The 25,672-nt window shown below is 39.8% G+C and overlaps 1 protein-coding gene across 2 annotated transcripts; it reads right to left on the bottom strand.

The window, feature by feature from the left end:
- Positions 1–1,694: 1,694 nt before the first annotated feature.
- On the bottom strand, positions 1,695–20,958 carry LOC143298204 (uncharacterized). 2 transcript variants are annotated; one of them, XM_076610980.1, is made up of 9 exons: positions 20,854–20,958; positions 18,994–19,197; positions 18,082–18,235; positions 15,458–15,514; positions 14,272–14,440; positions 13,310–13,440; positions 9,699–9,886; positions 8,732–8,965; positions 1,695–7,832 (listed from the first exon to the last, which is right to left on the bottom strand). In XM_076610980.1, exons 2-9 carry the CDS (start codon positions 19,189–19,191, stop codon positions 6,993–6,995), a joined length of 1,971 nt encoding a protein of 656 aa, XP_076467095.1. In that variant the 5' UTR covers positions 19,192–19,197; positions 20,854–20,958; the 3' UTR covers positions 1,695–6,992. The 2 variants fall into 2 exon arrangements, with proteins under 2 accessions (XP_076467095.1, XP_076467096.1); XM_076610981.1 differs by having other exon boundaries at positions 13,310–13,437.
- Between the last annotated feature and the right edge of the window lie 4,714 nt (positions 20,959–25,672).

The raw sequence follows: 25,672 nt of genomic DNA, 5'->3' as shown, positions 1-25,672 counted from the left end.
GTGGGAGAGCATGAGGCTGCAGGATATCAGCCACATAGCACTGGGCGTTCAGACTCACACCAGTTGACTACGCCCATTGGCACCAAAGGCGCCCCAGACCATCATACACCCCCCACCAAACGTAGTTTGTTGCATAGTGTTTGTTCATTCTTCGGAAGACTCATCATCTCCTGTTGCTGAAGGAATTGTGATTCGTCACTGAATAGCACGTGGTTCCAGTGATGGGCTGGAGTCCAGAAGCGATGCTCAGTGGCCTACTGGAGGCAGGTGGTGCCTTATGAGGACAGGTCCTTTGGCCGGACGTTGAGTGTGTAGGCCAGCTGCGTGCAGCTGATTGCGGATGATCTGGTCGGAGACATGTGGCACTCCACCCAGTGCCTGGACTGTGGATGAGGCTGAAAGAAAGCAGTTTTGCTTATGTCGTGGGCAAATCGCAGATGTCGTAGGCGGTCCTGGGCAATCGTCGCTCTTGATTGTCCAGTGCGTTGTCTGTCTTCTGTGACACCAGTGGCTTCCAGACTGGCCCACAGACAACTGATGGGGCTTTGTACCACGTTGAAATACCAAGCAACATCAGCTTGAGATTATCCAGCCAGCAGTCAGCCAACGGCGTTGTTTCATTGTGCTCGAGTCAGACGGGGCATTTTTTGGCATTGGAATTTTGCAGTTTTTCTAGGTTTTATAGCCATGGTGTGAGTAAACACTCCACTGGCATTCCCAATTAATATCATGACTGCCATGTTAAGTATGCACAAAAAAAGACGAGACACTTTCACCACGGGCTTCACAATTTGCACATGCAACATGCTCTGTGTGTGTGTGCCTGGTGCTTACAAGTCACTTGACAAGCGTAATTGTATACAACTACAAGCCATACCCAACGGCATAGTGCTCTGATATTACATTGCTTTCTAAACATTGTTGCATTTCTTTTTTTGAACACTATATTTGCACATACAGTCAGAGCTGCTTATTATGAATCGCCAAGGACATTCAAAACTGCTCATTATATCCAGCTTTCGTTACATTTGATTTGGTGGTTTAACGAATTTCTATCAGGTTCCTTCATTATACCCGGCGAATCCTGTTTCTCTCTCTCACACACATGCGTGCGCGCGTGCTCCCACATACTTGGGCATGCAGTAATCAAACTTGTTTCCAAGGCTGTAATATATTTGAATAAAAATGATTTCAAATTTTTTTTTTCCCCAAAATACGGCTGTAAATTAATGTAAACAGATCACACTGGCCTATATTGCTATTTGATGGCTTAGAAACTGATAAAGTAAAAGAGGCAAACAAAATTCACTGTATTGTTCTGAAGACTTCAAGAAAAGACTGGAGTATGCACTGGTATGGAAATAAAAATTTAACTGATTTTAAGCCTGCTGTACTGGAGAGCATTTTGTGCTTGTCACAACTTGACAAGAAATCACAATAACCAAAAATAAGGTCTGAATAAGGTCTTGAAAAGAAAAATGATTTTGTTTTCTCTATCACTATTCTTCCAGCTTCTTGAGTAATTTCACATTTTTGCTTTTGCAGCAGACCTTCGCTACATGCAGACGTCATGATGAATTGGTCTATGAAATCAAAGCCTGACACCCTCCTTCCCCTTCACCCCACCATACAGTTGTTGAACATTTGACTCCATGTGAGTGGACCACTCTGTTTCAACAGTCACAGGCACTTGCTTTACAAGACATCAGAATACAATTTTATTGGTTACAAATTACATAGGTGATGTTTACCAATGGTACCATACAAGAAACACACAGTAAAAAATACTGTGAACTTTTTATCTATCTTTGTGTATGTGAAGCTTAATTGTTAATTAACTGTTAATTGTTGCTTATTGTTCAGCTGACCACAAAGGGCCATACCAAGACTGTCAAACCATACAACACAAACTGCGTCAACACAAATTGTCACATACACACACATAAAAACCTATAAGATAAACACAGTTCATGACACATATTCCTAAACATTTAGCTCCTTATGGCAAATACGATTAGCCTGTGCTGAGGATGCCAGCCATTCTGCTTAATTTATCATCCCCAGAGTACAAAAAATTGTAAAAAAAGGAAAAACAATACTTCAAAGCCAAACAAAAAATACATAAAAAGGCTATATAGGCAAACACCACCACAGAATGGACAGCTAGTGCTCATCCCAATGTTTACAATCTCACTACCTAACTGCCAGAACAAAACAGCACAGATATTACATCGTAGACTGCAGAAAAGAGAAAAGAGTGTCAAGGCTTGCTTGAAAAAAGAAGGCAGAACAAGAGACAACAGTGGAGGAAGAAAAAAGGCAGAAACAAAGTGACAGTAAAGAGTAAATTTCTAGCACAGAATTTCCAAAAGGCGGGGATGCTATTTATACAGAACCATCTCACTTCAGCCCTTGTTGCCCCGAGTGCCAGAGTGGAGAAAGTGGTGATACAATGGGTACCAGCACACTGTGGCATCAGAGGCAATGAAAAAGCAGACATTCTGGCAAAAGATGGTGCACAAAAGGAGCAGACCAACAAACTGGTGTCATACTATGAAATCAAGACACAGCAAGGAATAAAGTGGCACCTCCATCACACCCAAATATAACCCAGAAAACAGATACCATTTGCTGGAACGACGGGATCGGGTCAAGATCTTCCGCCTAAGGACTGGACACAACCGCCTGCTCCACTACATGCACACAAAATTGAGCATTGGACAGAGTGGAGAGTGCCCTTGTGTGCAATGACCAATGACAACCGACCACATCCTTCAAGACTGTACGACGCATGCAGCATCCAGGAGGAAGTACTGGCCAACACCGACAGCAGTGGAAGCCAAGCTGTACAGTACCCTGGAGGAGCTGCGACGGACACCAGTCTTCAATGAGGACACCAGGCTGCTCATCTAATGGGAAGTGAACAAGGAAGAAGAAGAATACTGAAAGACCCCCTGCATTCTCATGGGAGTGTATGTAAAGCTGTGTAAGAAACTGAAACAAGCTTGGGGTTATGCCGCAAGTCAAACATATGTGTGATTCATATTTACAGCAACACATAGAAAACTCTACATTTCATGTGCCTATGTGGACATTCCTCCATCTCCCTAGGATAGCTAGCGAACTAACCAACCATTTCCAAGAAATGGTTGTCTAACACAAAAGTAATCATTTCGCTATATCTGGCTTGAACTCTTCAAGAGGCCAAACATATGATTTGCTATAGGCGGCAGTTTCGATATAACTGGCGTTATTGCCTGCTAGGGACCCCAGAACCATTTCGTTACAAGCAGCATTTCGTTACATCCAACTTGTTACATACAACATATTTTTAGTCATGTAAAGAAAGGACTTATGCCAAGACAACCTTTTTGCTTCGTTAAATCTAACTTCGTTATAAGCCGATTAAACTGTATAAATATTAATTGGCATACAAATTCACATGAATGTGATTTTTTTAATTATAGATAATTTTGCCAGGGTCAACTGTTGCTATTAAGTTCTTTTATGTGAGCAAAGTACACATCGCACACATGACCTTGATCGATTCATGTTAAGGTCTAGTAGAGGGATTAGTGTCCTCGTCCTTGAACAAATGAAACTGGATTTCTTATCTCTTTTCCACAAGGCTACTGCCCCCACTTATCATTCTGAACTTTTTTCCTCCGCAGCGCAAGTCACTTCTGATGCAACAGTGTTTTAAAATGGCAGGATAGGAATCAAACTTTCTGTTCTGATGAACTGAGATATTTTTCACACAACGAGAACTACCTTTCTGCTATAGAGATAACACTGCTTCCAGCCTTAATGTGTCTATGTTCAGACTCAGTCACACTCGGTGACTATTTCTGGATCTGGATGTTTTAGTGAACATGAAGAATAACTGTAAATCGTGTGACAGCAAAATTTAAGTTGGACATCACATTCAGAAGATGATGAGCAGGGTAAGTCTACAGGCACATGAATTTTGCTTCATTCTGAACAAGCCTCACCAAAAAACCCTGATTATTTTTCTGACTTTACCTCTGTCATTCTTCATCAGTTTATGGTCTGAACATTACTTGATATTTGATATGAACTACTGGATGAAAAGGATCAATATTTAGGATGAATTAAGCTGGGGGGCGAAAACCAGATTCCTTTGAACATATCTTCCTATCTATCAACACACACACACACACAGCATTTCACATCAGTAATTGAGACACAGAAAAACATTGTCATATTCAGAGCGTTTCACATCAATAACTGGGACACTGAAAAATGACAATCATGTTATTTGTATCCAGCACTTTATACCAATAAAAAAGAAACATTACCATCATGTTTTATTCAGCATTTTACTTCAAGACCCAAACCATGATCATGTTAATGTCCTGAACTAGTGAAGGCAAAGCAATGCCCAGTACTGCCTGAAGTTGAGAAGAAAGTAGGAAAATTGCCACATGTACTCATGATTCACACATATATTTTGAAAAACATCCTTTTCCACTGAACAGTAGTTTCCCAGTGATAAAACCAATTCCATATAATTATACATCTTCAGTTATGTGAGATCTATGCTGTCTTTCGGTGTTTGTCCCTTCACCGCGTAGTTCCTTAACTCACTCCAGACGAATAGTTTTCTCCCTTTCTTTGTCTTGCAGATGACTCATTTGTTAGGGGTAGGAAAAAAATCACAAAAAGTACAAAACACAAAGTAACTGAATTTAACTCCCTGTACTTGACCCACTGACCCCTCTTCTTACATTGTGTGTACGCCCACCACCCTCACTCTCTTCACAGCCCTCAGAAGCTGAGTCACTGTCAGTACCTTCTTGCTGGTAGCTTTCTTTACTGCAGATAACTTTATTCAATATCTTCATCATCCTCGTTGATGTCGAAACCTTCAGTTTGTAGCATTTCAATCACTTCAACAGCAGTAAAAATCCGCTGTTGTGACCTAGTTTGCTAAAAAAAATTTCCACTTTTATCACCTGCGATGCCATTTTCGGCATGTATGCAGATTAGCTTGTCATGTGGGGTACCAAGGTCAATGGCTGGCCAGCGAGTGTATAGTTACTTACTGAACCTCACAAAGAAACTTTCCATTTGACCTTTGACATGTTCGCAATGCCCAGTGTAGCTGCAATTTTTATGATACCCCATGAGGAAAATGTGGACAAATTTTTTAATTGTCAAAACTGCTGTAACATTCCTTACCTTACATCAGGAACGCTATAGCGTTCCACTGTTTGGAGATGTACAGTATGCTTATGTGCACATACCTGAATAACTATAGGTTACACCATACAAAAACTTTTTTTCATTTGAAAATAGTCTCACACCCAGGAAAAGACCAGGTAAAAGTTCACAACACTTTATTCACTCACAAATCACAATACAAACAAAAACCAGAACATTATGGTTCCACCTATTTTCTTACTCCCTTCCACAGCCACCTCCCTCTATGACTGTATGAGTCTATCTAACCCCTTCCCTTACCCCTGATCTCAATGTATTACTTGACACTCCATGCTTCCTCACAACCTCACACACACAGGTATAAGACATACACAGTCAGACCCACGTTCTCTCTCTGGCATTCCACACAACTCCCATGTCCAAGTTATACATGCAGCACAGGTTGATGCTGTTGTATTTGGGAACCCAGTGAATCCAGCCCCAGTGAGGAAGGGGGGATGATTGTCCTAATGCTCCAGGAGGAGCCAAGCACCACTAGGAGAACGACCCCGTCACTGGTTCCGGCGCCAACTCCCCACTCACTGTGAGAGGCAAAGTGACAAGCCAATGTCTGACACCAAACTCCATCTCTGTGTGGACACTGGGAGCCTGATGTGGAAGGGGGCAGCAGGTCTGACTCTCGGCCAAGTCATGACAGAAAATCTAAAGCTAAAAATACCCTTGCAAGAACTGGTGGCTGAATGAAGAAAGTGGGGAGGAGAGCCAAAAGGAGAAGAAACGCAGAGGCTAACACACATAATGTCCAAGAAAAAGCAAAACGTATATATCTTCCAAAGATAAACAAAATACAAAGAACCAGGGGGTAAAAAAGAAAGTCCCCACACCCCACCACACTCGAAGGGGCGGGCAGAAAGACAACCTCGTGTCCTCCACCAGAAAGAGAACAACAGAAGGAAACAAAGAATTTTTTCCTATTTCCCAAGGTCAACATAAGTGCAGACCTGCTTGTGCCTGAACCCCCTTCGTGTGTATACGCAAGCAGATCAAATACGCATATTAAAGATCCTGTAATCCATGTCAGCGTGTTATGGAAACAATACACCAGCATGCACACCCACGAAAGCAGAGCATGGCTGCCTACATGGCGGGGTAAAAATGGTCATACACATAAAAGCCCACTCGTATACATACGTGTGAATGTGGGAATTGCAGCCCACGAACAAAAAAGAGGAAGGAAATTGTCCAGAAACTAAACAGTATACACCTCTTTCTATGGCTAAACATGTTCAGAATGATAAAATGATTAATACAAAAATAAATATTTCCATATATAGGGGAAGTGAAGACAGCGCCCCTCTCACCCAAGATTTAATAGATCACTGGTCAAAGAATATTACGAAACCATATCTTGCAATAATTAACAATATGAAATTACCCGGAAATCTTAAAACATCATCAGACAGAGAAAAATGAACAAGTCAAGGCCTTCTAGTCAAAAAGTGTCTGCCAAAAGAAAAAGAAACAGAGAAGCTCAAACCTGATCCATGAGTTATCTAATGCATAACAACCGCATGAGCACTGCCACACAAACTCTGTATGGCAAACCTATCATCACAAATGCTGGACCCATGCCATCTTCCCAGGAATAACAAAAAAATATGTTTAAAATCAACTGTTGATCGTGACATACAGATTATGGATAGCCTCAGATGAAAATAAACAAGAATAACTTGAAACTGAAACTTGTAGCAAAGTTATACCTAAAAGAAAACACTATGACCCCATTCAGGTCTGTTTCAATGTTAGTGTCAGTGATGAGAGCCCATGAAGTGATAGGTACCCCAAAACTTGGGTGTGGCAGGCAAGTCCAAAGTGCCATCAGTGAATTGATGGTGAAGAGCAGGCTGATACTGCAAGGCATGCCCCTTGGCGCTATGACTTTCTTTCCTGCACACTTCAGATGTCACAGGAGGCAGTTTGTTCTCTGTGGAGCAAAGAACCCCACTGTGGGCTTCAGGCACAGTGCTAACAGTGTTTGAAGAATACACAGAGACACAGGCAGATTTAGCAGGAGGCACACAGAATTTGTCTAACAAGCCAGACTTCATGTCACACTGTTCATTTTCCATGTTGGAAAGAGCCCCTATTTGTGACTGGTGAATCAATGTGTTGTCAGCTGAGGAAAACAGCAGCCCTTTCCCTCCACAAACCTCACCCCAGTCTGGCCCCTCCAGGTGCTTGTGCACGGTGTGTGGGTGAGAGGTGAAGGTGGTGGAGGGCTGAGTGGCGGCAGTAGTAGCTTTGCTGTAGGTGGAATAGGACATGGTCAGCTCTGGACTGGATGGCAGCTCCAGACCATCAGCACCCACCCCCTCTCTGGACCATGAGGACAGCTGAGGCTCTGATACTGCCAGGCGTGCTGTGATGTAGTCAGAAATGGTGCAGTCAGGCAGTTTGGGGTCGGTGACATATCGGTGTGGCTGAGAGGTTGCAGGTGGGTGTTGTGCTCTTCTGTCTGGGGCACCCTGCTGTGCTGCAAACTGTGTGGACTTTGACGTGTCCAGGTAAGAGCTGATGGTGGCTGATCTCTCACAGAAGGTGGAGCTGAGGTCACTGTGCTTGAAGGATACAGTCATGTCTTCCAGTTCCTGACGACAGCACCAGAATCGTCAATGGCATCAGTTTATCTTTTGACAAACAGATCAATTTCACATACTTGTCAGGTCATATGTCACAACTTTTTTTTTTTGCTCCCAGATGCAATTCTGATTGATTTATTTGTGGACTGAGCTGTAACGAGTCAGTCTCTGATCATCAGTCAATAATGCATTTATTTGTTGCATCAAAAATTAGGAATAGAAGAATTTAAACTTGATCCAGTACTGCCGAAGCAAACAACTCTTAGAACTTCATAATCAGCTTGCACACAGGTAATTAGAAAGTTTAGAGGAACACAGAAACTTTTTTCTTTATCTTATGCACTCTTGTAGGAGTGAAAAATTACTGCACGTTTGCTGTCCAGAACTTATTGCTACTAGTTCTATACTCATTCAGATTTGATTTCATACATATTTTGATTTCTACCCATAAAATCAAATGTATTCAATGAAAATCTTTGCAAGTGGAGCGAAGGTTCAAAACAAAATGATACAAAGAGCTACGCAGCTACATGTTTTGATTCTAGCATTTTCTACTGGCAAAACATAAAACAGAACGGAGCACTTAACTGTTGTAATTAACACTTCATCATTTGAAAGAAGAGGAAACATACTTCAAAACATGCTCAATACACAGACACCCAGCAGACTCCATAATAATGCTGAAATGAGCACAAGATCAGAAGCAGACATAAGCAATACACTTTTCTGCAGAAAATATTGCCAACATGGAGCTCCCATCTGTAGAAAAAATTAAAGATGAAGAGGCTTTGTGCAACTGATAAAATTACTGTGACTATCATGACAAAATATATGTACTAATTACTGCTGTTCAATACAAATGACAAGTGATAGGACTTGAAAGCCACCACACTCAACACCACAGTTACTTTGAGACTGAAGGTAAGATCTGGAGTTCTGGGCATGTCCAGGGGATTGTAGACCCCTGCTTGTGCTGCACATGTCTTGTTGACTGAAGGATGGGCAGCCGAGGTCCTGCTGCTGATCTGCTGGATGCCTGGAGTGGACAGGACAGGGGGCACAGGACTGTCCATCCCTTCATCTTCCCTCACACCCACACTGTCTCCAGGTTTCAGCTGTCGGGCAACAGATCCTCTCTCTCCCTGTGCATAACAACATACTTATCTGGATTCACAAACATTCTCATCCTGCTGCTTTAATCAAATCAATGTGTCAATTTTGAATTATAGCAGTGAAGTTGTGACAGCAAGCAAGTTTGTTCATGCATACATTCAACTTGTATATGACTGTAAGACTGATGATTGAAAAAGAAAAGAAAAAAAAGTCAATGCTAACAAATGGAGTTTTATTCAAAACAGAAGCATTGATGCAAAGCTTGCTCTTCAGTGATCCACTACAGATCAGTGCTATCATTTCCAATTCCTTTTCCCCTCTGCATCCCACTGTTGCACTTGAATCTATCAGTCACAAAATTAAGGACCATGGCTTACCTACCAGCATATGTCATTTTGTGATCTGAAATATCGTGACTCTTTCCAGAGATGGCCACACTTCTGTTCACAGGCACAAATATTTCATGACTAGTTCAAAGACATTTAAGTTTTCAAATATTCTTAAAATTCCTGAAACATTTAATCATTTATTGCATTCAGCAATGTGCAGCATCTGCAAAAGGTGCTTGCTTGATAGGTTTTGCTGATACACTGATAGCTAGATAGGTTTCAATGACACAATGTTGCATCTTTCTGCCTAGTAAAATTTCTCTACCATTTGTGATTGATATGGACAACAGAAAATGTTAATACACAGACTCTGTGTACGCACATGAGTGGAGAATAAACTTAAACATTTCACACGCAGCCAGACAGAACATACTGGGGGAGGAAAGACAATCTCTCCCAAGCAGGGAATCTGCTTGATGCCTGGTGTTTGAAGAACAGGAGGGACAGGGCTGTCAGAGAAGTCCAGGGTCTTGGCCACATCTGAGGGTCTGTCCTGCAAGTCACCATCCACCTCTGAATGGTCCAGGTGTCCCTGGCTCATCATGACTGGGCTGAAGGCTTCTGCACAAACACATCCATACCACCATCTCTCAGAGATGACAAGTGTTTGCAGGAACAATCAGGAAATTTGGTAGAACATTTTGAATTTGGTAGGAACACTTGGACTGAGCAACATCAGCAAATGTACATTTTATCTACAAGGCATACAAACACTCGGGCCTACTCGCAATACGGTTATAAGTACGTTATAAGTGCTACTCCATAGCTTAATCCACTGGGCACAGACGCTGTCTGACTGAGATGCAACTTCATTTAGCCACGTTCTTGTTTGGGCAAATGATTAAGCTGATTGGTCCACTCAATGCAGTTTCAATGTAAACACCCACACAATTAGTTGTGCATCATCACATGAGAACAAGGTTAGTAGTGACAGCCCTGGCCGCATGATCGATAGGTCTAGAGAGTCTGGGTGATGTTATGACAAGAAAGTATGTGACCATGCTATGCAGTTGAAAATGAACTTGTCAGAACAATTTTTAAGTTGGCACAACAAACTGCAATCAAGCGTAACAAAATACAGCAAAATCGTATCAGCTGGAATCTCTTATCTCTAAGAACACAAACTATGATTAGGTCAGACTGACAACTTCACTGCAGAATCTTAAACCAACAAACCAATATCCCAGATAAATATATCCCCTTTAAATGAAACCATTCAAGCCTTCTCATACTACTTTGCTAAAAAGCAACTGAGCGATCTACAAATATTGATGTATCAAAGAAATAATGACATGAAAGTATCAAAATTTTTACCAAACAAGTGTAACTGTACTCATCATTTCTTGAATCTATATTGATAAGTCATCTTTGCTGAAACTGACAACTAAAAAGTATTTATAGAAATTCATAAATGTTTGCTAAAGTATATCATCATTATTAATATTTCTGAATTATAATTCAAATAATTACCAATCCTAAATCTTTCATCATCAGATTATTGTTCTTTTTATCAGCCATGGCAACTTCATGAACTTGTCTCCATTGCTATCAATAGAATAAATCTGCATGCTTGTATGTGGGTGTATTTGCGAACCTCTGACTCTCCCATTTCAGTGATGCCTATATGGTTTATGGTAAAATCACTGCTATTTCATTTGTTTAACATCAGCGGGGTTAGAACTTTCTCACTTATTCCAACTCAATTTTAGCTTTGCCTGATTTATAGAATTTCCACAGTTGAGGCGCTTCTATTAACATGTACATGCCTGGAAAGATAATTCCAAGGGTGTACTTGAAACTCACCAGAGCAAGGATACTGCTAAAAGCTGATGAGACAGTGAGCAGTGAAATGTGTACCTAATCACTGCTACAAGGCAGAGCCAAAAGCCGACAGACACTTACCCCGCTCCCAATCCCCTGCTGCTCGCTCTGCCACCATGCTACAGTGTGTTCATTTGCTGATTTCATATGCCACCAGGAAAACTCAAAAGGTATGCTGATCTGCATCCAGGCATGCTAATTGTTCAGTAAGATTTTATGTCCCTGTTTTCTAAGAGAGGGAATTAAATTCAACGATTTTTGCAATCATGTTTCTGCTCACCCTTCTCTTCTCTTTCTTCATTTATGTTTCAACCGTTGCCACAACAAACACTATATAAGAAAGCATATTGTGTTTGAAGTCACTGGAAATCTTATTTTGTGCTCTTTTATGCTAACCACTTCTCTTGTCGTTATTCCTGATCCAACTGGGAAGATGATGCACGAAAAAAATGAAAAATCAAATTTACCGCTGAGCAAGCTTTCAGCTATAGCCTCTAAGCAAGGCCTATTAATCAGCTGTGTTTATTTATATCCATGCCCTACTTCTGGAGTTCACAATCTTTTGCTGGGTAACTAAAGTACCAGCACTGAGCACCTGCGCCAAGCATAGTTTATGACATGGCAGACATTAACCCTCAAAGTGCTGGATATAATAAAACATACACACAGAAATCATGCTTAAAACAAAGGGATAGTTTGCCTCCGCTACCTGTGCTCTGATTTGGGGCATTTGTATGCTTATCAGTAAGAATAAATAGGCAAACCTATACATTTTTGGAAAGTAGAGTGAATGAAGAATCAGATAAAAGTAAGAAAAAGGCTGTACCTTGTAAGTAGTTGGAGATATTCCACAGGATATAAACAACAAATTTTGCACACTTGTTTTCCAAAAAACGTCAAGCACAATGTTTATAGGTATTTTCACATCTTTTACAGAGTCAATATCTCAAAATTGGCATTAAACTGTGCAGAAAATGTTCTGGCTGCAGAATCATGATATGAATATAACTGAAACAATGAAATTATAAGCATTGTATTATTTGTTTGAGACACGCCCACCGATGCCATGCACGTGCACATCTACAATACTTTATGCAATCACAGGCAAAAACAGAAATAAATGTTTTCGTTTAGCTCATGTTGTTTTCAAAAGCAGAAATGCTTTAAATCAAAATAATTTCCAGTTTTCTAGCTTGATTTGGTCAAGAAATCGCAATAGACCCATGCCTTACCCACTTTACCACCCCTCCCCACCCCCATCACCCACCCCCCAGTTTTTGTGGCTGGAGACACAAAACTGAATGAACAACAAGCAAGCCAGCATGCCCAAGTGTCAAAATAAAAAAGCCGTTTCACCAGAATCCCTGTCAGCAAACGAATCATCACTGGTGACAAGGTCACTCATTTCCTGACCTTTGTCAACTTCAGTGTCACTCATTGTTTACAAAAAATACGAAGATATGGACTTATAAACTCGGTCAAAGTTTGTGCAAACACAAGCAGGGAGGCAGTAACACCAGAACGAGGCAGTTTTACGAAGGCTGCCGAGTATAGCCGTACGATGTCGGACCTTATGTAAACAGAGCCACGATCGTGGCCAATCGCACTTTACCGGGAAAGCCACGATCGTTGCTCATCGCACTCTCCGGGTTAATGCAGTCGCTATCATTCAGTACTGGAGCAGAATAATTATTCTATATATCCATATGTACTCAAATTAATCTGTAAGCATACATGATATTGCAACAAAAGACAATGATAGGGAGATGCAGGCTGAATCAGGGCCTCCAACATTCAAGTTAAAAATCCAGGGACTCTTTTACAATAATTCTAGCAGGTCACTCAAATACTGCATATTTCAATCAGATCTGAATTGCTACACAGATACAAAGACTGGAATACCATCTAATGATCTAGTCATAATTGTCAAGATTTCTGAGCCATGACATGAAGTCAGGAAGGGAAAAAACTCTTTTCCCAGCAAAAGATCCTAGCATTAGACTTAAGTTCTGATTTTTCGAGAAATCTTTACAACAACACAGAGACCATCTCAATGAACATGCAGTGTACCCATTCCATTTTCAAAGGATCAGGGATGCATCTTTATGTATTATCTGAAGCCCTGTGAATTTGGAAGACTGGTTCAGTTGTCCAGCAGCTTACCAAAACTGGGCCTATCCCCTGTGTCGAAGGACTGAGCAGGGAACAAACTTGGAGAAACAGTCAGTCCTTCATTCCGGAACACATCAGGCACAGAATTGAGACGCAAAGCCTCATTCCTTGTCTGGGGTCTGCTGCATGACATAAACATGCACATTTTTTAAAAGAAAGAAAAAAACGACAACACACATAGCATACACAAATCAGATGGCTCAATGCTTTAAAGTGTTCAGAGATGAGATTTTAAACAGTGAAAGAAAATTAAGATAACCAGGACCTGTTTGGAAGCTTTTCTTTTGTTGCTTTTTTCCTTTTTTTTTTTTTTTTCCAGGTATACACTTGAAAGTAAAAGTTTGATGTTACTGGGAATGTGGGTGGAAACAGGAATGTTAGCACAATGAATGATCTCAGTAGTTTACTTGATCTCCAGTAAGGATCTGACTGAACCAGACAAGAACTGTAACCAAAAGTGGGAACATTCTCACATCTGAGACATGTTCATCAATGAAAAAAATATATATATAGTTATATAACACTATTAACAGAGATTTCAAGGCTACTATGAATGAACAGTCTAAAAATATATCATATGCTATTTTTATATACTATTGCTGATTCATAATCAATTAGCTGTAAGATAAAACAATGGACCAGAAAAACACAAGACCAGAAACAAACAAAAAGAGATGACAAAAAAAAAGGGGGGGCAGAAACAAACAGCAATAGGAAAGAGGAATTTCTAGCTCAGAATGTTCAGAAGGTGAGAATACTATCCATCACTAACACTGTAAATTATTGTGTAAGAGTCTGCTACTATCCCCATGGGGGCAAATATATATTATACTCAATACGACTTTGATTACTTTTACAAAAACTCACTACAAGTATAACCTGATAAAATCCAACAAGTTTCGCCATGCACTGTCCACACCTCATTATGATCACTAATGCCATATCACACTAACCTAACAGGAACAGCCACAATGGGCACCTTGAAGGAGGCAGGCTTTGTGTGTTGATTCAACATGTTGAGGGTGAAGCTGCTCACGCCAAAGTCTTCCAGGCCTGGGGACAGCTTGTCCATCTTCTCCACCTCTTCTTTTGTCTCCCTTTTCTGGGTTGGTGTTGTGGATGTGAGCATGTGTTAAGGCAACAATACTGGGTATAATTTTCACTATTTCAGGCATGATATTATCTATGTGTTGAGAAAATCTCTCTTGTTGTTTCATCCAATAGCCTGTGGTGCAGTCAGTAGAACATATATTTCATAATGTATCAAACCTCATAATGATGCCAACAAATTTCCAACTGGAGAATATATGCAGTCGCTAAAACAGTGAACGAACGATCAAATGATTTATCTAAAGAGTTATGCTAGAAACAAGCGAAACTTTTTTCATGGAGAAAGAAAGATGACAGAGGGGAGGGGGATTATAGACGGGGTGAAGGAAGAAGAGTAAGAGGGTTAAATAAATAAATAAATAAAATAAATTGATTACAAAAACAGAAAAAAATATCAACTCATTGAATCATTCCAACAAATAAAAAAACACATGAGCATGTGCATATTTAATCTCCTCACAAAATCAAATTTGCAGTATATTGAACTGATATATGATGTTGGGAGTGTTTTTCCAATCTAACAATGTGATTCACTGTATCTTATCTGTCACGATTTTAATTTTTAGAACTGATAAATATGATACCAGTCTGTTAAATGAACTCACTACTGCGCAGTATAAGATAAAAGTTCTTGCACCATTTTTTATTTTACTTTGACAAACTTTCATAATTTTGTGCCCATATGCTTGCCTAATTGTGCCTGCAGCTTATGTATTTTGAAAGCATGTGTTTTTGTATGTTTCACAATGCCAGTATCTGAGAATGTGTACTGCCTGTTCAAGTGTTTCTGTGTACTTGTGCAAGCTGCAGATGTATGTTAATGTATATGTGTATGTGCAGAGTGCACAGGTGTATACATGCACATTACCTCTGTGTGTTTGCTGTGCGCTTATGTATTTAATTGTAAGCGAATTCATGCAAATATGAATTGCAATCCTTGGCGATCATCACAGATGTATCGAGAATAAATATATAAAAAATCAAAAAGTATGTCAATTTTTTTGTTGTTGTTGTTGTCAAAAGGATATGATTCTAACTCATCAGCTTTTGTCTCCTGAACTGCTTTCTCAGCACTGTCATCACATTCTGGAAAATAACATTAAAAGTAAAAAAATAATTAAAAAAAAACATGTTTGAAGAGTCCAAACAAAATATATTCTATACATCTGCTCAGTTTTTTTCCTAAGCATGTTGAATAGTTATACCCTGTTGTGCTACTTATCAAAAGAACTGACAAGATATTAGCAGTTAACAAAATTCCACTAATTCTGATCCTGATGTTCACATGAATATCTTCAATGGTATCTCCTTGACTGCTTTTAAAGTCTCTGAGAACACATTCAGTGAGTTGCTTGATCAGTACTCTGATGTGGACTGGATCCTCTGCCTGCCGATCGAATCAAACTGTGCTCAAACCATCTACTTCCAGTCGAATTCTTTTGCTGTCCTCCGCAAAAACATAGAGATGTGCATTGTTGTTGTGAGAGTGGATGCTGAAAAACAAGATTAAACTTAATGATGTCAAGACAGAAGCCATACTTAGGTTCTAATCTAAGTCTGCACTTAGTCACATTTCAGACCATACCTTGACTGTCTGCAATGCTGATATCAACTTTAAAAATTCTGTCAGAAACCTGGGTGCATTTTTTGATTCAGCTCTGTCCATGCACGACCATGTCAGTAATTTATGTAAAATTGCAATTTTCCAACTGAGGAAAATCCTTACCATTTGACTGTATCCAACTACTAAAGCAATCACTCAGCTTGTTTGTTCCTTAGTCTAAGGTCGCACTGACCACTGCAATTCACTACTTACTGGTCTGCCTTCTGATTTGTTGAAATACATTCAGATGATTTTAAACAATGCTGCAACTGCAACAAGAATCATTTTCAGACAGACAAAAAAGGATCATGTTACCCCACTTTTACGCCAGCTTCATTGGTTACCCATCCAGTGCAGAATTAAGTACAAAATTTGCCATATTGGCCTATCGCCATTTGAAGGATCTCTCCCATCTTTTTTATCTTCTGTCCTTTAGACTTACACCCCTTGTCTTCCCGTTCTCTCAGGTTTTCTGCTGAAAAGCTCCTTCAAGTCCCCAAAACCTCTTCAAAGACAATTGACCCAAAGGCCTTTAAGTATCAAGCACATTCTGTCTGGAATTCTCTTCCTCTGGATCTCCATCACTTATCAATGCTGTCCTCTTTCAAAACAAACTTGAAAACACCTCACTGACCTGTTCAAACAGGTCTTTGTGTGTGAGGAAACATAGCTTATTAGCTAATTGTCTATAATCTTCGTCCTCCTACCCACCCCACTTTACCCACTACTGAAATCATCACGTAGAGTGTGTGCATCTGTGGGTGGGCGTTTGTGTGTGCACGAACATGTGTGTAGGGCTTTTTTTTTTCTTTTTTTTTTTGGAGGGGGGGGAAGGGGTGGGGGTGGGGGTGGGGGGTGTTCCTGTGTGTGTGTATGTGTGTGTGTGTGTGTGTGTGTGTGTGTGATTGTTCATGTCTGCAATTTGTAGTATTGTCTTGGTGTACAGATACACATGTTTTTTCCATGTGCAGAGGTATGTTATTATGCACTATGATATACATATATACAGTGGCGTGGTGGCCTAGAGGTAATGCGTCTGCCTAGGAAGCGAGAGAATCTGAGGGCGCTGGTTCGAATCACGGCTCAGCCGCCGATATTTTCTCCCCTTCCATTAGACCTTGAGTGGTGGTCTGGACGCTAGTCATTCGGATGACATGATAAACCGAGGTCCCGTGTGCAGCATGCGCTTAACGCATGTAAAAGAACCCATGGCAACAAAAGGGTTGTTCCTGGCAAAATTCTGTAGAAAAATCCACTTCGACAGGAAAAACAAATAAAACTGCACACAGGAAAAAATACAAAAAAATGGGTGGCGCTGTAGTGTAGCAACGCGCTCTCCCTGGGGAGAGCAGCCCGAATTTCACACAGAGAAATCTGTTGTGATAAAAAGGAATACAAATACAAATACATGTATTGTTTCATTTGAGGTGCTTGAAGCCCAATATATGGGGAGTTTGCACCATGCACGTACTGTCTAATATTATTATCATTATTATTACAAGAACATGCTCTATTGTAATGAAACCAGGGAGTTGTTGGATTCCTGTGTGAGACTAGGAGATAAAATCCAAGCCAGCATGTATCAACTCAAGATCATGAAACCTAAATGTGAAAATAAGATACCTGTACATCCCCAGTTGTCAACCAAAGTACTCTTTCATATATCATAATCTTAACTTGAAAATACACAGCTCATGGCCTGGCTTCGCTGACGAAGATCTAGGAAGGGCGTTGTCCACGTCTGATGCAGCTATCCTCTTTACATTTCCATTTAAGATTTTAAGTTGAGATTTCTTGTCAGTGGTAGACTATATGAATATCACATGAAAGTTTATAGAAAAGGTCTTATGATTATGCACAAAATTACATCAGATAATTCAGAAATCAGAAATAATCAAACTTCTCGCAGAAGTTGGGGAAGAGCTAATATCAATGGTATTTAGAAATGATTATTGTCCACTTGCCAAGGAGGAAATATTTTGGGGAAATACACCCTGAGGAAAAAGTCTAGAAAAGATCACATTTTTAATTGGCATTCACAGATAATTACCTGGCTGTGTTACAAAGCCATACTGCATGAGATGAGTCTGCAGGGAGTGCAGATGCTGCAGCTGAAGATCAATCAGTTCACTGCATACTTGTAAACTCTGGTCAAACTTCTTCCCTCTCTGCCGCATCTCACTCACCAGTGTACGACTGTTTGACTGAAGAAAATTACTGACGATTCATACAACAAATAAAATCATAATATGTACACATATTTCAATAATCAATAATCTTAATCCCTGACCACTGGATAAACCAATCACAGCAAATTTTATAACTAATCGATAACTCAGTCACAATCACCTTACAAGGCATAAATCATCTCAATAAATATTCACATGCACTGGTTGTTTTTTTTAAAACACGTTCCATACAGGAACTGAGGAAGCTTTAAAAATTTTCAAAATCAAAATGAATTTTTTATGTGAAATTCCAATTAACTTGAGGCTGAAAATAGTAACGTTTTCTTAATCATAAATCATCATTATAAATAAACAAAAAAAAACAAACTTTGTTCACATTACTGCTTTTCAGTTTTTACAATTTGGATTTGCATACAAACTCGATGAGACCATCATTATTAGTTGACATTTATGTCAAACCTTTTCGTTCATGAAACAAGTACAGTTACCACATCATAAAAAAGAAGTTAAACGGTTGAATTATCTTTCCTGTTTTCCAATTATAATAAGTACATGTTATATATATGTATACATATATGTATACATATATATATATACATATATATATATTAATATAGATAGATAGATAGATAATCTATCAGGACTAGAACACTGCTGCCAAATCATTTTCACATTTTCACAACACAACAATATACTGTTGTGTATTCTCAGGTTTGAAACAACAAAAACAAAACAAAAACAAAAAACAAAAAAAAAACCCATCAAACATTTACCTTCAAAGTGTCCATCTCTTTTCTGCGATCTAGCAAACCTTTTAAAGCCACATGTTTCTTGTTTTCGCATGCCAACAGTTGGCCATCCAGCTGTTTCTGTATCTCCTTAACTCCTTGATCAATCTCACGACCCAATCTACGAAGAGATGTGAAAAAGCTCACGTCTTCCTTTCCATTGTTGTGGGAGGACTGCATCATGATGACCTGTGTAAAAGAAAAACAGACAGTACTTACTGATAAATCTTGGCCAACCCTAAAGCCATAAGAAATGTTATTAATCAAAACAAAGGTGATTTTCCCAATTTTCTCATTCATTTTGAGAAAGTGTGGGGGCAGCCCTAACACTTTCACTTGATGTGAGAGAAAGCATGGGATTGCGAGAAAGCGTAGGCCAACAAACTTCTTAGGATATTCTTTAAACCGTCAAACTCACTTTTACTACGCAACTGAAACAAACCTAATCCAGGCCTCTTGACAGCAATACTGTAAAACTTATTGACAAGTGAGGGCATAAGTTCTTCAAGAAAACAAAAACTATGTACACATTCTAATAATCACCATTATGATCACATTCTCCTTTTCCCTAAACTCATGGAAGAGCTAATGGGGAGCCGTACAGAACAACTGTTCACCAGATTCCTCCACATCAGTCCAAGCCTGGGTCTCTGCAAATGGTTTACTTTAACCTGTCCATTCTGCAGTGCTGTCAGTCCATTGTTTTGTCTGTCTCCCCCTGCATCTCCCTCTCTCAACAGTTCCTTGAAGGGTTGTTTTAAGCAAAGCCATTGTTATATGGCCACATCAGCATAGCTTTCTTTTCTTAATTAACTGCTGTCAGCAGATCTTCAAGTCCAATGTGCTGCTTGATGGTTTGGTGCACTTATTCATTGGTGATGTGATCAGTGTATCTGATGTTTAGTATCTTGCGATTACACCTCATTTCCATGGCTTGAACAGTTCACAAATCTGCCATAACTGAGGATAGAATATATCAGTGCACGCAGGAGTCTGATGTTATGTTTCCAAAAGATGTTCTGTCCTGCCATATACTTTTAAAGGTTTGTTTGGACAGTACTGGTACTGTCTTTGGTAAGCTTGAGTGGATTTCTGCTTTGGATCCTTCACTGGTGATGGATCCCATTATCTTTATAAGTTTATTACTTTAAATAATGTCTAACTCAGTCAAATCTGGCAGAGCCCATCCCTTTCCAGATCTGATTTCTTTTATGGGTTTTATCCGCACCTGCTGCAGGTAATACAGTGATACATAATAACCAGTACCAGAGAACCTCTGACCTGACCTTCATGATCACTTTAAGTTAAACCATAAGGACTCGTGAAAAATAACACTAAACTAAATGAAGGTCAAAACCTACAAGCTGTCTATCACAATTTACACAAACCAAAGTGTTATATATATATATATATATATATATATATATATATATATATATATATATTGTATATATTCATAAGTTGTAAACTTATATTTAACTTTTAAGGCTTACAAAAATTATATAGTTTCAATTTTCGTTTTAAAAGCGAAATCAGGAAATGTCCATGGTTTGTGGTGGGAAGTGGGGCTTTCTGAAGCGCTAATTCTGAATCGATTCGTTGGTATTGAGTTCACGATAATTAGATAAATACTTCTAAGGTTTGGACGTATTACGACCACCAGGCCAATATACAGACCCACACAGAGGTAGCACTGACTCGATATTATATATGGGCGTATTGAGTAACCAACTGCACACTTTCGAATCAAGTAAGAATCAAAGCGCTTTCTATTATTTTGTGGATTCCGTATTTTTTGAAGTTGTTGTACATGCTGCTAGTGAAATGAATGAACAGTCTGCTTACCTTACTCAAAAATAGTTTGAAATTTTCGGAAACAAGAACGCGTATCGTTGTTTGTATGGAGGCAACTCAAACTTTCCTGTTTCAAACATGGCGCGGGAAGACGACAAATAAACTTGCTGATTTCAGATCACGTGACAAATCTGCACTTCGTTCATGCGTCCTTGCCCTTTCCAACCAGACGACATTAGCTCATGCCACTCGACGTGGGTTTGCCTTTCATGCTCTAAGCTTATCTATCTATCTATCTGTCTGTATGTCTGCCTATCTATCTATATAATATACAGAGAGAGAGACGGGAGAACACATGTGCCAGTGCATATATTACGTTTTTATTGGTGATACTTACGGTGAAGCACCATCACTAACTACTTGTAGTATCAGTTCACTGTAGGTACACTGTTGCTGTATGTTATTTCCAGCTCTATATACTCATAGTCATTCAGTTTTCTCTAAATGATAATGATGTCAGCAAAACGTGAGAGGTGAGAATTGTAGACGTGAGGGTAGTTCAAAAGGTGGCTCAAGTTGGGCGCGGCTTTTCAGAATTTTCAAGATCACAAGATAATTTATTGTCCTTAAATGTAGATGCTTGGTGTGGTGGCACACAGTTAAATTCTATATAGTACAAATATAGACATGCATAAGCCATTCAGCTGATTTGCATACACTCAGAAGCACACAATCTCAGCTGCATCAAATACCCATGCGTCCGCCATCAGTCTCCATTTCACACTCGTTATAAAAAATCACTAAAAACATGTAAAACGACCTTCAAATATAAACAAGTAGGTTACAATAATAAATAAGTCCCAAAATCAAGGGAGAGTTTATAACATAGATGAATAATCAAATACATAACTAATGGCAATAACAATATCAATAATAGTAACTTTGATAATAATAATGATGACTCATGATAATAACAATAATAATGATAACTACAACAGTAATAATAATAGCAACAATGATACAACCACTGCCACTACTACTACCACCACAATCACCACCACCACTACAACTACCAATAATATTAATAATAAAAGAATTAATAAATGAAGACTCCTTGTCCTATACTAAAAACTAGGCACAGCCTGGGATTAAAATACACTGAAAGACACTCAATACCTAAAAAATAACAACAGTAATAACACTGCAGTATTAAAGAACACAGAGAGAGAGAGAGAGAGCATTGGAATAAATCAATATAATACACAATGAAAAATAAAATATGCACAGTCGTAGATACATACATGCATATGTAGTATTTCCTAAGCAAAGTAAGAATAAATTAGCCAGTAATACATGATGAAAAATAAGCACAGTCAGTATAATTATAATGTCAGACTTACAGTTTGAAAAATATAGAAATAAGCACAATCTAAAAACAAACATAATCAGCATCTAAGACTTATGGTTAAAGACAAAACATGGTAAATGGAATTGCTCTCTACATCACAACATAATTTAATAGGCCAAACCCAAGTTTAAAATTTCCGAAACTAAAATATCAAGCAACCCCCCCCCCCCCACACACACACACACACACACTGACACACGTGTGCGTGCCGCGCACGTTCGCACACACACACATCATATCCAAGTTGAATGTGCAGACCATAATTAAAAGTCAATCAGCTCACTGAACCAGGCAGCCAGGCATCAACCCAGCAAATCAGTCAAAAACAAGTTTTTTCTTCTTGTGGAAATTAGAGACAGTCTTAGAGATTGATTGCAATCAAATATTAAGGGCATCTGTCAAACGTTTCTGCTGTTTTAGGACAGAGAATATACACAAGAAACTTGGAAGTTGTGTGAGTGTGGGTACATTCGACCGACTGTTTCTTCAAGATGGCGACCCATCGAAATTGCGCGGTTTTCGAAGTGAGATTACACTACTGAGAGAGTGTTTTTGTGTCTTCATTTATTAATTTCTAACCTGGAGTACTCAGAACATAGTTTTCATATGTCCGTGAACTGGTGAGTAAGACTTTTTACTATATTTTGCCTGAGGTTATGGTGGTTCCGACGGTGACTATTGTGGGCATCTGTGGGTAACAAACCCTTTGCAAACCCTAAGAAACAAGGTGTAGTTGTTGCAATGGAGGGAACGGAATCAGCAGCTGAAGCAGCCAACAACCAGACTCCAGAATGTTCTGCAACAACAGCCAGGTCTAATAATTTTTATTATGTTAATGATGACCCTGATAAATGTGGAATATGCATGAAAAGGGTAGTGCAAAATGATAAGGTGCTACAAAGCGAGATATGCTTTATTTGGTATCACACTGATTGTGAAGGCATGAACAGTCAAACCTACCAACTGCTTGTCAGCGATGCAGAGAGATCAAACCCTCTGCTTCACTACTTCTGCTCTAAGCAAATGCAATACACCAGCATCAAAATTTATCCGTTGCATGATAGCCTTGGAGTCCGAGGTTAAAACACTATCTACAAGGATGTCAAAAGTGGATAACAAGGTGATATAAGTAGAAAGCAGAGTAAGATATTGAGGAAGGCAGGTTCACGGATAACATTGACACAGTGATCGAAGGAGGTTGCCAAGACCCGGCACAAGCCCAAGCGGTCAGTGATGGGGCGACCACAGCAGAGGGGAGTGAAAAGGCAAAGAAACAGATGATGTTAGAACTAAAGGACATTATTAGAAGAAAATAAAGTGCCTTGGTCTTTGGTCTTCCAGAATCCAATGAGCAATCAGCAGGTGAAAGAAAAAAGAAAGACAGTAAATTGTTAGGCATCTCTTTGGGAGCATAGACTGTGAGCACAAATTAGTGGACTTGAAACGACTGGGGAAGAAAACTGATGACAAAGCAAAATGGCCACTTTTGCTAAAATTTGGCTCAGAAGTGATCAGGGACAGTGTTATTCGAGAGGGGAAAGGCAGCACCTGTTGAGGGGGAACGTGATAGTAACGACACTCTCTCAAAGATTACTGTGAGGAGGGATATGACATTGACTGAGAGAAATGAGGAGGCGGTACTATATAAAGAGCTTGTGTCCAGACTTCAGGAATCGCAGACTTCGGGAGACCAGTGTGCTCATTGGGTACGACGCAAAGGTCGGGTGGTGAACATCGGTGTCTACCTGAAAGGGGGAACCGAAGTAGGTCGAAAACATTGAAGAAGACAGCTCACAAAGTTGTAAATAGTGTTGACGAGAGGTTTTCGTCTTTTAAATCTGGTTTCAATGTTAAACATGTGGTAACTGCAGGAACGCAGGAACACACTTTTTCTTCTAAGTTTTGTAAGTGTTTGTATATGAATGTTGACCAGCTGATTAATAAAAGAAATGAACTTCATGCTTTATTTGAAATTCCACAAACCAGATGTGGTGGGCATAACTGAAGTGAAGCCTGAAAGTTACAGATACACTATTGAGGAGTGTGAACTTGCTGTGGAAGGGTACGAGCTATTTCATACCACGGGAAATGCTGGGAGAGGACTTGCTCTCTATGTACGCAATGACTTGAAGCCATCATTGGTGGACTCATTGGACAGTGACTTTTCTGAATACATTTTTGTTCAGTGCCATCTTAGGCAACAGGAGAGTTTGACCTTAGGGCTGATTTACAGAAGTACTAGTAGCCCAGGTGAGAACAATTGCAAACTGAATGAACTGCTTCAAAAAGTAACAGCACATGCCTCAGGTCAGCTCTTGGTCATGGGCGATTTTAACTATCCAGAGATTGATTGGATACTTGAACAGAGCAGGACTGGTCCAGAGCATGCAGCATCTGTGTTTCTGAGAGCAACTAAAGACTGCTACTTCATGCAGCACCAAGTTGAGCCTACTCGCTACTGAGAGGGAGAAAAGTCAAATGTTTTGGACCTTGTGTTCACTAACACTGACGATCTTGTTTCTGAGATTACTACGTTGGCTGGCTTAGGCAAGAGTGACCAAATGATGTTGTTGATGTCTCTTACCAGCATAAGTGAACGACAACTGCATACTCAGCACCTTAACTTCCATAGAACAGATTATGATGTGCTGAAAGCCGAACTGTCTAGTATAAAATGGGAGGAAGAGCATGCAAATGAGGTTTGGTATGCTATTAGAGAGAAGATACTTGGTGCCATTGATAAAGCAACACCAAAGTCCTGGACTACTGGTAGAAGGGGCAGGTCTTGGATGGACAGGGGAACACTGGCTTCAGCAAGGAAAAAACACAAACTTTTTAGGAGGTGGCAAGAGACCAAAGACGGCAAAGACTACATGGAGTACATTAAGGAAAAAAATAAGAGTGAGGAAAGCGTGTAGGAAGGCTCAGAAAAGGCTAGAGGGAAAGGTGGCAGAAGAAGCAAAGGAGAACCCAAAAGCATTTTGGCAGTATGTGAAGTCTAAGATGTCCACAAGAGCGGAATTAGCCGATCTTACGAAGCAGAATGGTTCGAAGACTTCTACAGATGAGGAAAAAGCAGAACTCTTAAATAACTTCTTCCAAAGCATCTTTACAATGGAGGGTCATGAACCAGGGCCAGACCCAAGTTGGGAACCGGGGCAGGAAGAATTAACAGACTTTGAGATATCAAAGGCTAAAGTTCACAAGTTGTTGTTGGGCCTTCATGTTGGGAAAGCCTGATGGCATCCCCCCTCTCATTCTTGCTATGGCAGCAGAGGAGTTGACAGTCCGTATAACACATTTGTTCCGATTTTCCCTAAGCACGGGCCTGATCCCAGAGGGCACTGGTCACACCTGTTTTCAAGAAAGGCAGCAGAGCAAAAGCTAGTAACTACAGGCCTGTGAGCCTAACGTGCATCGTGTGTTAGCTGATGGAAAAGCTGATAAGGGGAAAAAGTCTTG

Source organism: Babylonia areolata, chromosome 23, assembly GCF_041734735.1.
Source record: "Babylonia areolata isolate BAREFJ2019XMU chromosome 23, ASM4173473v1, whole genome shotgun sequence".
NCBI classification, from domain to species: Eukaryota; Metazoa; Mollusca; class Gastropoda; order Neogastropoda; family Buccinidae; genus Babylonia; species Babylonia areolata.
Note: the sequence above shows the minus strand (reverse complement) of the source record. Positions and strands in the feature narration are given on the sequence as shown.

What these genes read in the sequence shown, in the direction of transcription:
- LOC143298204 (XM_076610980.1), bottom strand. Translation starts at nt 19,191, where the DNA reads ATGATGCAGTCCTCCCACAACAATGGAAAGGAAGACGTGAGCTTTTTC. An exon ending in TGGCTTTGTAACACAGCCAG is followed by an intron (nt 15,515 to 18,081) that starts GTAATTATCTGT and finishes GTTATTTTCCAG; the next exon opens with AATGTGATGACAGTGCTGAG. An exon ending in AGATTGTCTTTCCTCCCCCA is followed by an intron (nt 8,966 to 9,698) that starts GTATGTTCTGTC and finishes TGTTATGCACAG; the next exon opens with GGAGAGAGAGGATCTGTTGC.